The sequence below is a fragment of the Stegostoma tigrinum genome, chromosome 42 (genome assembly GCF_030684315.1).
Source record: "Stegostoma tigrinum isolate sSteTig4 chromosome 42, sSteTig4.hap1, whole genome shotgun sequence".
Lineage (NCBI taxonomy): Eukaryota > Metazoa > Chordata > Chondrichthyes > Orectolobiformes > Stegostomatidae > Stegostoma > Stegostoma tigrinum.
Window position 1 is genome coordinate 6,012,443 of NC_081395.1, and position 15,244 is coordinate 6,027,686.

A 15,244-nucleotide genomic window follows, 5' to 3' on the forward strand; every position below is an offset into this window, starting at 1 on the left:
TTGAATTACAATGAGGAGTGTGTGTGTTTGTCAGGTGGGGTCATTAGGTTGTGCTCTTTTGTGATACTCAGTAGCAAAGCAGCTAATTCAATTTCTGGCTTTGCCATTACCTATTAAGGACAATGTGAAGCTGTTCAGACTGTTGGCAGTAAGGGTTGGAATTTGCAAAGAAGGAATATGGGTTTGGAAATGAGAAGCTCCATTGAAAGGCTAAGGGCCTTGGTAGAGGTAACAAGAAGTAGCGATCAAGAGATGCCAAGCTTTGGTTTGAAGGCCCAGTGGATTATTAGTGGAATGAGAGTCATTTCTATAACAATTTTCTCCCTTGTTCTGCAAAGATACTGAATCCTTGCTGGGCTTTAGTTTTAGACTTCATGCCTGCTTCCTGACACTGTGCCCAAGTTGTGAATACTGATGTATGAGTCTGAAAGGTTGAGCGCAATCTTCTCACATGGATACATACAAACTCCACAAACATTCACTCCCTCCACCACCAATGCACAGTAGCAGCAGGGTACCATTCACATGATGCACTACAGAAATTCACCGTAGGCAGCATTTTTCAAAACATAACCACTTCCATTAAGAAGGACAAGGGCAGCAGACACAGGAACAACACAACTGCAAGTTCCTGTCCAAGCCACTCATCATCCTAACTCAAATATATTGCGGGTCTGCCTACAGCAAATGGACTGCAGTGGTTCAAGATAGCTCACCACCACCATCTCAAGGGCCAATTAGGGATGGGCAATAAATGCTGACCTTACCAATCCATGTGGTAGAGACCACTGAAGTCTGTCAATGCTGATGGTGATGGACCTTGAGCCTTTCTCGTCTTTTCACTGAACTGCTGGCTGGATAACGTCAGATGTTTGCTAATTCTGAGATTCTCAAAATGAGGCTTTAAAACTGATAGAAGAGGCTCAATTTTAACATAGCATGTGTGCAAAACAAAGGAATCATGGAATAGACTGAATGGAACTTGGGACGAGTGACAGAGGGAAGACCATTGTTGATAGACAAATATAGATGCATGTTGTGAGCTGCAAGTTGAGAGAAGCATGAACAACTGTATAAGTGACAATGCAAGAGGTGTACTAAAGAGTATATCAAATCATAACCATAATGTTGAAGTCTTAGGGTAGATATGATCTGCTAGAAAGTGTATGTTGGAACATGCTGCAGGTTGACAATTATAGCTGTGATGGTCCCTTGCTGAGGTACTCAGTGTAAATTGCGTTGAAGCCTAAAGGTTAACAATGTCGAAATCACTGCAAAATTTTATCTACAGCAACATGATTGCATAATAAAACAATCATTGTGTTGTTTGCAGCAAATTCTTTAAAGATCTATACCGCCAGTTATTAAACAATTAGAGGAAAAAGATAACCTCTCACAGCAATACAGTGAGACCTTGATGCAATTGTCATAGTTTTACTGGTGAGATTGTCTGATAGCCTGAGTGGGTAAACCAATTCCCATTGTAGAGCCAAGCATTATAAGCAACACACACGTTTAAGGAATGGACATTTGGATGAAGTTTTTAGAGATTGCCAAGCCTACTTAGGTCTGCAACCTGGGCAAATTTTAGATCACCAAATGATTATACGATCAATAATATATATCGTGGTCGTGAATACTTGAGTGCTTCAGTCCCAGTGAGAAATCTTTCTTGGAAAACTATTAAGAGTTTCCTGCAGACTGTACAAGTGTGAGTAAAACAGTGGTTTGTTGGAACATATGCGACAGCAACAAGAAAGATTAAACTTGCAAACTGATTCATGTCTCACAGTAACTGTGCAGGCCTGGGCAGGTCTGATTTTATCCAGTGAGGGTTTGATGTTCACTCCTTTTAAATCAATAAGGACCTTAGAGATGTTTTAATGCTGAGAACCCAGGATTGAACGCTGCCCTCAGGCAGGGCGGGGTAATGGCCTGACTTAAGTCAGTTAGGGAGAGACAGAACATCAACCAGGCTGCACATTTTGTGGATACAAAATGTTTGCAATTCAACGTTTCCTGGGATCCCTGTGTGTTTGAATAGCCTTCCCAGACTCACCTGCAAAGAGTGACTTTGCATGAAGTGACAAAAAAACAAAGGAGTTCATAAAATCATGTCCACCGCAAAGAGCAGGTTTGGAACCAAGTTAGCAAAAAAAAAAGTCATTTTTAAAAGAATTCATTCTGCCCAATTTAGTGGAAATATATTTTAGATTACCAGTCAATCCCATGTGGCTGTGGAAATGGCTGATTTTAATTCTCAAATGTAAACAGGAGTGTATTGGTGATGATGAGCAGGTAGTTGTGATCATCATCTCCTCCATTGATTTCAAAGTTAAATGCAATTCAGGGAGTCAAAGCAATGTATAATATTCAGGTCCTGCAGGTTTGGAAGCCCGGGATATTGGAACAGTGTGTACAGGAGTCAATTAGCCCCCGTTTCAAAGTCACGTATTTTGGATCCGATTTTCAAATGGCTGTGGGGTTATGATTCATTGTGGGCCTGATTTCAAATTCATGAAATTGAGACCATGTGGGAACATGAGATTTATCAGAGTGAACCAGAAATCCACTTGCTCCATTTTTTCTTTGAGAATTTGTTAAGGGCAAGTCCACTGTATAGATTGCCATTTTTTTTGGCAAATCTAAACTATCTGGTCCACATTACTGAAGAAAGTCTATTTGTACTTTACTAAAATTAAATTTGTTGGACTAACTGGAATCGGAGTGAGCAATGTGCTATAATTTGGCATTTATGGACATGTTCAGTGTTGCATCCCTTCTAGCCTTTTGAGGGATTTATCCAGCAAGGTTGTGACAACTCCAAAATGGCTTCTGCCTGCCTTTGCCACAGATGCCAATCAGACAGCTCCAACTTCTTGGAAGTGCTTGGTGCCTCTAAATAGGTGCCAAACTCACTTCCTTCCCAATAAAGATGTGCGTGCAAAAACAGCAGCTGAGACATGGGTTTGGGACCTGGAATTTATCTAGGTGTTGAATTCTCAAACCCAGTTTTAAAATCAGTTCTCTCCTGACAGGCCTCGAGCTCAAGTGCCTTGGTTTTGAGGCTTTCATTTTTAGTGGATGAGCTTGGAAGTGATAGAATGCATTTCACACTTGGTTTAATACACCTTCTAGTATCAGCCTCAGCATTGAATGGACGAAGGAGAAGGGTAGGGAAGGGCAAAATGCCATCTAACCTCATGTCTATACCCTTGCATTTTCCAGGGGTCATTGGCTTAAATAAGTATCAGGACCATTACCTTGCCCCTCCCCAAATCAGCACAACATCAAGGAGGTAGAATTCTTCAAACCTAGGGCCCTTTCAATGCAGAAAGTATAGTTATCTTTGGGGAGAAGTGATTGGACCTGCTCACTTTCAACCAGAATATCCTGAAGTCCATACCAATGTTTGGGATTTCACTCATTCTTGCCGTTTAATTTGTTTTGCTTTGCACCCCCTGTTAACACAGGTCTGTCTCCAAATTTCAGTTCTGCTTATCTTTGACCAGTGAAAGATATTTTTACTTGAGTAAGCCCTGGCTCAGTAGCAGCCTATGCTTCAGGAATTGACCATTCCCTGAATGTGCTTTCGTCAGTTCACACCCATCTTACACAAACAATGCAGTATTATACAAATCAAAGGTAACAAGTCTCACTTCTATAATATTTTTTGTATGGTCTTATTGTTCCTTTGGATTTTTACTCTGCCTTCCCTCCCCTGATGTCTGGATGGCCATTCTTCACTTTGCCATCTAAATATTTAGCTGCATAATAATTCTGCTTTTCAGTTACTAGCATCCACACTAAATCACTTTCCAAATTGAGTCACTGGATCAACAATCAGGCATGGAGACCTGGCTGATTTTCCAACTCACATCCCCCTCCCACTGCCTCAGCATAAGAGAAAATTTTAGTACCTTATCCTTCCCAATTTTTATGTTCATTTGTGCTTCAATCCCTCTTAGTTATACAGATTGTGGTTGCGAGACATGCTGTGTCCTGTTGCACCAATCAGAGTCGACAGAGAACAGCATTTGGCCACGTCCTTGTGGTGGAAGAAACTCAAGTGCTTTACAGCTGCTTCAGCTTTAATGCTGTATGAGTTAGTCCATTGTTGCTGATACATGACTAATGCTTTCTCAGGCTTCTATCAGCGTGTAGGAATGTGGTTTGGGGTGGGTTTCTAGTCCTAGGGCAAACAGATTGAAATCCTACGACAGCAGATAGGATGCTTACAAGGCTAGGCAAGCAAACCCTGTAGAATAAAGACAGAGCCACTGTTAATACAGCATTTAATCAAATCCCTGGTGACATCTCAAAGTACTTGCAACCAGCCATCAGAAGTGTTGTTCTGTAGGCAGACAGATACAGAGAGCTGAATTCCACTAGAGGCAGTGGAGGTGAGTAAACAGTTAATCTGTTTTTGGCGCTGTTCATTCAGGGAGAAATGTCAATCAAGAGTCCTGTGGAAATCTCCCGCTCTTCAACTAGTATTATAAGATTTTTTTCTTTCATCTGAGCAAGTGCTCAACACCTCATTTGAAAGGCAGCATCCCTGACTATACAGCACTCTCTCAGTCTTGCATGGGGCTGTCAAACTAGTTTCTATATGAAAATTAGTAAAACTGGCAAACAACACATTATTGGACTGACTCATCTTGTATAATTCAAAATGGATGTCCAGTATGATAAAAGTAAACGGTAAAAGGGCGAGAGAATGACTGGTGATAGTTTAGCCTGAGGGTTACCACTCCTCAGATGAGGGGAAGAGGTTGAGGAGCAAAGTCCTGCAGGGGAACCTCCGCCAGTACAGGAATTGAACCCATGCTGTTGGCATCACTCAGTTCTGCAAACCAGCCATCCAGCCAGCTGTAAGTGGCAAGAAAGCATACTTAATCAGGTGACCTCACAGCCCATCTTGTATAAACTGTATGTCGGCCTTCATTATGAAAGGAGTTAAGTTCATTTGTAGGGATGTGTTACTCTACTTCTACAGGGTGTTGGTAGGATTGCACCTGGAGTATAGTGTGTAGTTTTGGTCACCCTACCTGAGAGAAGAGGTTCACTTGGCTGGTAGCGGGGATGGCAGGACTGTCGTATGAGGAGACATTTGTTTGATTTAGTATGTATTCAACAAGGTTTGGAAGGATGAGTGGGAATATATTTGAAACAGACAGAATTCTCACAAGGCTAGGTAGACTAGATGCAGGGAGGATGTTTTCCTGGTTGGGGAGTCTAGGACTAGGGGGGGGCGTGGTCTCAAAAAATGGGATACACCATTTGGGACTGAGATGAAGAAACAATTCTTCCACTCAAGAGGGTGGTCAATCTATGGAATTCACTACCACAGAAGGCTGGGATCTGGGTCACAATATTTTCAAGAAAGATAAATGTTTAGGTATTAAAGTGTCACGGAACATGGGTGAAAGCAAAAATATGGTGTCGAGATAGAGGAGCAGTCATGATCATACTGAATGGTGAAGCAGACCTGAAGAACCAAATGCCTAATCTTCCTTCTAGTTTCTAACCCTAAAATCTTTGGGTGGTATTCCGAGTGACTCAGCTTTTATTTATTTTGATTTCAAGGCTTTACATCCGATGCTTTTCTTTCCCAATCTCATAGTAAATTACAAATCCACAGGTGTCTTGCAATACCTGAATCCCCAGTTCCTCATATGGGCCTAGATAAAGAGACCCTTGCTGGCCTGTCTTATGAATGTGGAAGACTCCACAAGACTGTTTAGAAAAAGTGCAGGAAAATTAGCCCTGTTCAAGAGAATAAACTGCCACAGGAAATCATGGAGGCTGGTACAATTATAACATTTAAAAGGTATCTGGATGAGTACATGAATAGGAAGGGTTTAAAGGGCTATAGGCAAAATGTTGGCAAATGGGACTGAATTAATTTAAGGTATCTGGTTGGCATGGACAAGTTGGATCAAAGGGTCTGTTTCCATGCTGTACATGTCTATGACCCTAATGAGAGGCAACCTTAGATCTCAAAGCAGTGATTTGGCTGGGAGTGTTGCAAACTCTTAAGTTGTTGAAAGATTGTTCTTTTGTGTTTTGCAATAGTGAAAAAGGTTTTAATCAGATTAAAGCAGAGGTTTGTCAAATTAGAAGGGCAGTTGTTGACTTAATGTTGGCAGCAATGTGAGACTGGCCCCAGCATGCTATGTATGAGGAAAGCATCACTGGATAGAACTGGAATTGACCCTTTGAAAGCTACACTTCCTTCACAGCTGTCAAAACACCAGCATTTTAATCCTCCAGAATGTAACTGGTGCAAAATAATTCTGTTTCCAAAGCAGTTTGTCCTGGTCTAGATTTTTTTTGAAGCTTTTGTGCTCATCAAAGTGAGGAATGTTTGAACTCAGGAAAACAAGACTTTGCATGGAAATTTAAGTTCAACTCCCAATGTCAACGTTAAGAATTTCCTTCTCCTCAAGGTACTAATTCGTACTTGGGGATTTTTCCTTGGCTGACGTTCTGACATCATGCTTTAAATGGATGGCATTTTCTTATAGGAAGAACAAAGTGACCGTCATAGAATCACAGGAATGGTTACAGCATGGAATAAAGCCATTTTGTCTAAAGTGTCTTTGTTGGCGCTCTGTAATAGCAATCCACAAGTTCCAATGCCCCCCCATTTCCTTTCTTTTTTTCAAAGTTTTTCCTTTTTTTCAATACACCTCCCATGTTTCCCAAGAAAGGCAGTCCATACTCTAAGCATACTGTAGAAAAGCTTTTTTTTCATGACACTGCTGGTTCCTTTCCCAATCAGTTTAGATTGGTCCTGCATGGCCAACAAACCATGGTGGTCATCACAGGCTAGCCTTATCCTGTCGTTGCTTGATGATAAGTAAAGAAATTGGCTTTAGTTGATTTTTGTTTTGCCTTATCTGCATCCATGGAGATCCACTGCAAAAGCCTACTTCATGTAACCAGTCAATTCTGTCAGCAGGTTATCTAATTTTCCAGCCACATGCTGAATGGCAAGATGAGACTCTCGCTAGTGAGTGGCAAGAGACATATTTGCCTGCATTAGCATACACCAACATCATTACTTTTATGTGATATTGCCTTACCAATGTAGAGCTACCACTCTTCCACTTGCTGGATTTAACTAGACAGCAACAATTCCTGACATGAAAGTTTTAGGTAAGCTGGCAAATCCAGGTCACCCTCCATCTTGGACACCAGGTACCAATATATCTCAGTGGATGCTCCAAGGACAATGATCCCATGCACCCTTCTCCACCAGGACCTCCCAGTCAGCAAAGTCGATGTCAAATTTTCCTTTGTCTGACATGACTGGGATAATTGACAGGAATTGTTCAGGGCAGCTGCAAACTGCCAGCACATGATCAAGTGCATGTCTGGTCTTTAAAGATGGTGGCAGTGCCAGAAAACTTGGGAGGTCCTGGCAGTGGCCAATACTTCTGCCTGTAGTGAGTAGGGGAATTAAACCAACAGGATACCAGAGGGAAGTAATGAAATGAGTTTAGGAAGATAGCATGAGAAAATCTGCTTGGGCTCATGGAGAGAAATCCTCCAGGAATGTTGCCAAGACTGACACTTCGTTGATTTCTTTGTTGAACGTGTCTGTTTGACTCAATTAATTACAAAGTCATCAGGGGGAAAGCAAGCTTTTAGTCATCATCATTGATCTGACAAACAAAAGGGTACAGATGTGAAAGCCTATGTGACATGCCCTTATACTCTGTTCTGCTGAAAGAGGCAGACCCCTCTCTTGTAATTAAGAAAACTCATTACCATTTTCGACAGATCAGGAGGTTTTTAAGCTCGGAAATCCTTTGAATGCAGGAGGTTTCCATTGAGAAATTGCTGATCGATCTTCTCAAATGTCCTGTCTGGGCCACCAGGAAGCACAACTAAAACCAAGCTTCTCTCCTATGACTTTGTAATCAATTGAGCCAAACAGACCCATTCAACAAAGGAATTAACCAAGTGTCAATCTTGGCTACTTTCCTGTGGGGTTTCTCTCCATGAGCCCTAGCAGATTTTCTCATGCAATCTTCCCAAACTTACCTGATCACTTCCATCTGGCACCCTGTTGGTTAAATGCCCCAACGCACTAAACACAGTCGCATGTCATGGGTAAGGGTAATGGTTTCAATTTCCTTGAATGAGGTATATTGTTATGAGAATCCAGCAGCTTTCCTAACCATTTTTCTGGAGCCACAGAACCATGAGACTCGAGGACATAGAAAGAGAGCATTCAGCCTTTCATGTCTGGGCCAGCTGAATAAACACTAACAAAATAAATAAACTGGCTGCCCTTTCTAATCAATTATATATTAATTTAGTTCTAATCTCACTTTCCAGGTCCATAGCATTGCAGATTGCAGTGCTTTAGCTACAGATCCAGGTTCAGTTTAAATGAGTTGAAGTTTTCTGCCTTAACCACCAAAACGGGCAGTGAATTCTATTACCTACCATCTTCTGGGTGAAAAGATTTTACTCTATATAAATGTAAATCAAATGATCAGATTTATAGATGTTACATGGGATTTAGAATAAATCTTGTGGAGTTTGCTGAATCTTGACCATTGCTGTTCTTTTCCAGTGCTGTGAGCCTGAAGCAAGCACAAAAGTGAAGTAATATATCTTGCACCAACCAAAGAACCGGCAGCGATTTTGTTTCATATTTCAGAGACAGAGAAACTGCACAAAGGTATGTTCTTTCCAGTTGTCTACTCCTTACACCCCAGTGGCACACAAATGTGCTTGTTGGAGTCATTAGTGACATTTAAGCAACTGCTGGACATGCACATGGACAGCAGTGAATTGAGGGGAATGTAGGTTAGATTATTTTTGGATTAGGATTATTCCACGGCACAACATCGTGGGCCGAAGGGCCTGTACTGTGCTGTACTTTTCTATGTTCTATCTTCTATGAACAACGTCCCATTTGAAGGAGTTGCTTAATTGAGAAAATACCAGCAGATTCTCCATGAGTCATCAGATGAGCCACAATTTTTTAAGAACATTATTCCATAGTACATGGTATTAATTTGGCTGTTAACAACCTGGTCTTTTAAAAGCTTAAATCTAATTGATGGGAATTCCTTATCTCCAGGCGGTTACAGGCAAGAAATATTTAAAGCCAATTAGACAGTTTTTTTTGCTGGGGAAATTAAAAAAAAGTCTGATGCAAAGCATAGCAGCAAAAGGTGGTGGAGACACTATTATCATATTTTTAAAATCAATGCCTGCATTTATTTTCTCTTTACAAAGCCCTGTCCTATTACCAACCTTCCCAACCTTACATTGTTATACGTACATTTTAACTGAAACTGTCTGTTTCAACCTGTTACGCTGTAATTGAAACCACTAGACAGTGGGTCAGTTTTACATCTCCTGCATCACCTGAAGAGAAACTCCAGTACTTCAGCTAGCTCCATACTTAAAAATTACTGTAAGCTTTGCTAATTTACTACAAGTAAGAATGTAAAATTATACAAAACAAGGAGGAAGTGTATTATTTAAATTTGAACTCTGGTTTGGTCCAATTATTTCATGGTCTTCAAACCCAATGCACCTGCAGCCCATAGCTAATGAAACAACATAAAATAATCAAAGTAGGTTCTTGAGGTACATGATAGTGCCCCTTCTTCTGAGCCAGGACACCTGGGTTCAAGTCCCACCTACTCCACAGATATGCCATAAAAACCTTTAGAAGTTTGATTATAAAATATATATTTCACATAATCTAATGCCAGTATGCAATTCCTATCTACAAATGTGCGCTTTCTAACATGTTAGCTTTTTCCATTACAAATTCTTATATTTATAAAGCAGACTCATCCTGCTGTAATTTCTCCTCATCTATTTCTCTGTTTTATGTGGCTGAGCATGTGGAAGTTTGAATCCCTACAGGCGCTTCAGCCCAACAAACCCACACGACCCTCAGAGTAGCCCACCCAGACTCATTCCCCTATAACCCACCTAATCTCCACATCCCTAAACACTACAGGGGATTTAGCATAGTCAATCCACCTAGCCTACCCATTTTAGGACTATGGGAGGAAACTGGAGCACCTGGAGGAAACCCACACAGGCACAGGGAGAATGTGCAAACTCCACACAGACAGTCACCCGAGGCTGGAATTGAATCTGGGTCCCTGGTGCTGTGAGGCTGCAGTGCTAATCACTGAGCTACCGTTGCACAACTGTTGGCATTTTCTGGCATTTTGCTCAAGTGATCAATCTTCTTAATTGAACAAAAGGACTGCGCATTGGAAGGCTCTTCGACTGTCGAGACATCATTCCCAAGCCTGATATAGAACATAGAACGTAGAACATAGAAAAGTGCAGCACAGTACGGGCCCTTCGGCCCACGATGTTGTGCCATGGAATAATCCTAATCCAAAAATAAAATAACCTAACCTACATTCACTGCTGTCCATGTGCATGTCCAGCAGTCGCTTAAATGTCACTAATGACTCTGCTTCCATGACTTCCACTGGTAAACTATTCCATGCGCTCACAACTCTCTGGGTGAAGAACCTCCCTTTGACGTCTCCCCTATACCTTCCTCCCAACACCTTCAAACTATGACCCCTTGTGGCAGTCAATCCTGCCAAATTTATACATCACTCGCAACAACTGCTCCTTAAACAGTCTCCACATGTCTGTTGTGCCCTTTCTGTGGAACAATTGCTCCCAATCTGTACTTCCCAACTCCTACCTGATAGCGTCATAGTTTCCTTTTTCGCAGTATCCCTATCCAATATCAATAAATGTGTAACTTCTAACTCTCTAGCAATCAGGGAAAAATATTAATTCCTTCTTCTTCAAATTCAAAAGTACTAAAGACAAATGAATGACCAATACCTTCATCCCGTTAGCTAAATTAACTTGGCACACACAGCATTGGAGTCTGGGGTATTGTTCACCTACTTAGTACCATACCAGAGGGCAGATTCACCACAGAGCCATCCTGGTGAAAAAAGTGCTGAATAGTAAAGCTCAGTAGGAGGCTATTTCACCTAATGAGTCTATAGTAGCTGTTTTGAAAAGTGATTCTGTTGGTTCTGACTCTAAACCCATATCCCTACAATTTTCTTTCCATCAAATGTCTCTCCAATTCCCTATTACTGGTATGTTTTCACCACCCTATCAGGCTGCACTTTGCAAATCCTACTTGCTTGTTACATAAAAAATTTGCCCCGTCATTTCTGGTTCTCTATTACCAGTCAGCTTAAATCTGTTCCTTCTGATTATCAACCTTTCAGACTCTAGAAACTGTTTCTCTGTCTTTAATCTATCGAAGTCCTGCACAATTTCAAACACCTTTATGAAATGTCCTCTTTGCCTGATCTGTTTTAAAGGAGAACAACCCAGGTCTCTGTTCTCTCTAGGCAACTATAATCAGGGCGGCACAGAAGTCCTGGTCTCACACCTGATGGGAGTACATTCCTTCTAGACCTCGGGGCCCCAGTTATTGAGCCCTGATGTACCCCATTGTCTGATGCCCTGACTGTAACAATTTGAGTAAATACTTTCTGTACCTTCTTCAAAGCCTTCATATCCTGCCTAAAATGTGGTTCCCAGAATAGAAAACAAAACCCTATTGGGGTCAAACAATGTATTATAAATTTTAGTTATTATTTCCTTAATTTAATTCAGAACACCCTATGCTTTATGCTTTGTTAACCTGTCTTTCCGTCTCCAAAAATTAAAAAAAACTTCCCAGGTTTCTTTCTTGCATCTCCTTTAATTTTGTGCATTTAGTTAGCATCATCTCTATCCAATCTTGCCATCAAAATGTATCACTTCACAGTTCTATGCATTGAACTTTGTTTTTCATAAGCAATGCAACAGTGGCAATGCCCAATTCAGATAGGCTGACAGTAGCACATATCTCATCTTCCAGCTTTCCTTCAAGGAGCTGGGATTGGCTAATACTTTACTGTTCCTGATTTTGGCAGATGGCTAAAAAGGACGATGACTTAGATGTGCTGCTCCCAAACTGGTCAGGAGCAGCTGCCCATGGGTTCAGTATAAGTGGTGGTGACGAAGGGATCTTCATTAAGGATGTGGTGCAGAATTCTCCTGCGGGAAAGAGTGGAGTGATGAAGGAAGGTATGATTCTGCTCTGCGTTGCTAGTTTTCCTAGTGCTCCTTCAAAGCTGCAAAGTTTAATTGTTAAGTAAAAGCAGTTGAGGTGGCTCGAGTATATTAGGGAACTTTGGAATCTATTAGTCAGTTTTGGGCCATGGCTGATATTATGTATCAATTTTCTTCTGCTATTGACAAAGCCTATTATGTGTTAATGAAGACTTTGTTTCTTTAGGATCACTGGACCCAATACATTAATTTGGCTTTCTCATTGCAGGTCTGGAATGCTGCCAGGCCTGCTAATTCCACTTTCCACAATTTCTGTTTGTGTGCCTGATTTCCAGCATCCACAGTTCTTTGGGTTTTTAATTTCTGCAGACTCTGACTTTTTACAGATGCAGATTTCAGTGGCTCGCTATAGTATATCACCTAGTTGATCAAAACTTATGACAATGAGCATTGACAAGTTGTTGAACATCACAACCAAGCTACAATTCTATCCTCAATATCCAGAAATACCTTCGCATTTCAGTAGGAGTCAGCGAATAGAGTTCACAGTGGCAATGAGCGTATACCAACTACAGCAGCTCACCGACACTACCAAACAACACCTTCTAATCCCATGAACTCTACCACCAAGAAAGTCAAGGGCAACAGATACTGACACCTACTAGTTCCTCTCCAAGCCACACACCATGATGACATGGAGTTATATTGCAATTCCGTCACTAACACTAGGTCAAAATTCTAGGACTCCTTACCTAACAGCTCTGTGGGTCCCCCTACAACCCAGAAATTGCAGTGCCTGAAGAAGACAATACACACTTTTTCCAGGGGTGATTAAGGATGGGCACTAAATGCTGGTTGAGCCAGCAATGCTCCACCCCATGAACAAATATTAAAAAGCTACAGGCTGGGTCAATGAAGATTATTATAGTTCTTCCAGCTCAGCTGAGATTATTTAGTTAACTCAGCACAGACTAGGAACTTTTTCTGTATGTCATAGATTCACACTGGACAGCATTCACATCATGAACTTTTGCAGTTTTTAACCCTAGCAGACCTATTATGCCTGCGCTGAGCTTGGCTTTTACCCTAAAGGCTCTTAATGCTTTTAAACATTCAGTGAGCTTGAAAGACGATGTGTAAATGTATAAATATGACCTCTTTCTCTTAGGTGACCAGATTGTAAGTGCAACTATCTACTTTGATGACATGGGATATGAAGAAGCACAGAAAATATTAGAAACTGTAGATCGACACACAGTGGGATTGAAGCTACATCGAAAAGGAGAAAAGCTTTCTCCTGGGGGAAGTTATTCGTGGAACCCAGAACGACTTGAAGCTACAAGTCCAGATGCTGTACTGGTATGTACAGCGCATTATGGAGTAAAGTCATAATTAATTAGTGCTTTCATTTACAATTTGGGGTTACAGAATGATGCCGCTTTTTATACTTCCTACAAATTTCAAGGAAGAGTGGGTCTAGACCATTTGGAAGTCCTTGGTTCTGTGGGACATACTGCATGGCACACTCAGTGGCATGACTGTAGCTCCAAGAATGCAAGCAGTTTCAAAGTAGCATTTGTTAGCTTTATTTTCGTGCATAACAGGAGGGAACATGGGGTTGAATTATGAAATAAATAAGTGAGACTTCCCAGTTACTCATGGATGATACAGACAAGGACGGTGAAGATTCCATCCGGGACTGTGCTGAGTGAGTTAATCAGAAGGTAGGAGACACTACAATTGAAGTCACTTTCTGAATAATGACAGGATAATTGTCCCAGTGTTCGTGCTCCTGATTGAAATGAGTAGTGAACGCATGTGACTAAGATGCAAGCTTTCTTTGTGTGGCTTCCACGGGTGAAAAGTCTGTTCACCCACGGTCAACTAAATATAATTGTGAGTGGAGAGGAGGATCCATTTCAAAGGTAGGCAGGAATGTGGAGTTGAACCATGATTGAATCAGCCTTGATCATAATAATTGATAAAGCAGAATCCAGGGGCCAAATAGCATACACATATAAGCCCTATAGTGTGGAAGCAGGCCATTTGGCCCATCGAGTCCACACTGACTCTCCCAAAATCAGCCCACCCAGACCCACCCCACTAGCATATCCCTGCATTTCCCATGGCTAATCCACTTATCCTGCACATCCCTGGACCCTGTGAGCAATTTAGCATAGTCAATCCAACTAAACTGCACATCTTGGGATTGTGGGAGGAAACTGGAGCACCCAGATGAGACTCACACAGACATGGGGAGAATGTGAAAACTCCACACAGTTGTCCAATGGTGGAATTAAACCCAGTTCCCTGGCCCTGTGGGGCAGCTAACTACTGACCTACTATACCACCCCGGCTCCTAATTTTTATGTCCATACATAAATACAAGTATGTTCAATAACTGAGAGGTGTGTGGGTTAGAGGGGGATGGGTCTGGGTGGGATGCTTCAAGGGACAATGTGGACTTGTTGAGCCGAAGGGCCCGTTTCCACACTGTAGAGAATCAGAAAAAAAAATTGGTTACTTAAATAAGGTCACCCAGTCAAGGATACAACTGGGAAAAAATGGAGAGGACAACACTGTAGAGAAACCAATAAATGAAACAGGGGATGCAGTTCATGGCACAAAACTCTGAACCTTTCTAAAAACTGTTTTCCCCAATAATTAGAAATGAAAGGACATCCTATTTTCGCAGCCTCATATGCTGCCCTCTAGAGGCATTGATGAAAAGCACTTCTTCAGATTGCACCTCTGCATTTATCTTACAATGTCACCTGATGTGGCAGAGTTTTATATTAAAAATAACAAAATAATACTCAACTCTGTGGAAATAAAATTCCTGGAAACTTCCAACATCCATGTAGAACTCTAAAATCCGTGCATAACTCATCAAATTTATTTATTATAAATTCCAATATTCACTTTAAAAGAAACTGCAACTGTAAATTTATTGCATTATAATTAGACCCTCCCAATAGTGAAGTCATGCAGTATCAGACGCAATCAGTAAGCACTCTAATATATTTTTCTTTTATATCCTTGTACACATATTTCTGTAAGTCTTCCCCATCACTCCTGAAGGAGCTCAATCTTCCTGCAGCTTATGGACCTCCAAACCTCAGTCATTTATCATGGGCTATATGTC

The 15,244-nt window shown here is 41.2% G+C and overlaps 1 protein-coding gene across 4 annotated transcripts in view; it reads left to right on the forward strand.

Annotated features, from left to right (window-relative positions):
* Positions 1-15,244, forward strand: part of ahnak (AHNAK nucleoprotein) — a 57,488-nt gene that overhangs the window by 20,803 nt on the left and 21,441 nt on the right. For all 4 annotated transcript variants that reach the window (XM_059641692.1, XM_059641695.1, XM_059641694.1 and 1 more), the window contains exons 2-4: positions 8,594-8,701; positions 11,961-12,114; positions 13,268-13,458. In XM_059641692.1, coding sequence (XP_059497675.1) covers positions 11,961-12,114; positions 13,268-13,458 — 345 coding nt within the window. In that variant the 5' untranslated portion in view covers positions 8,594-8,701. The remainder of the gene's footprint in view (positions 1-8,593; positions 8,702-11,960; positions 12,115-13,267; positions 13,459-15,244) is intronic.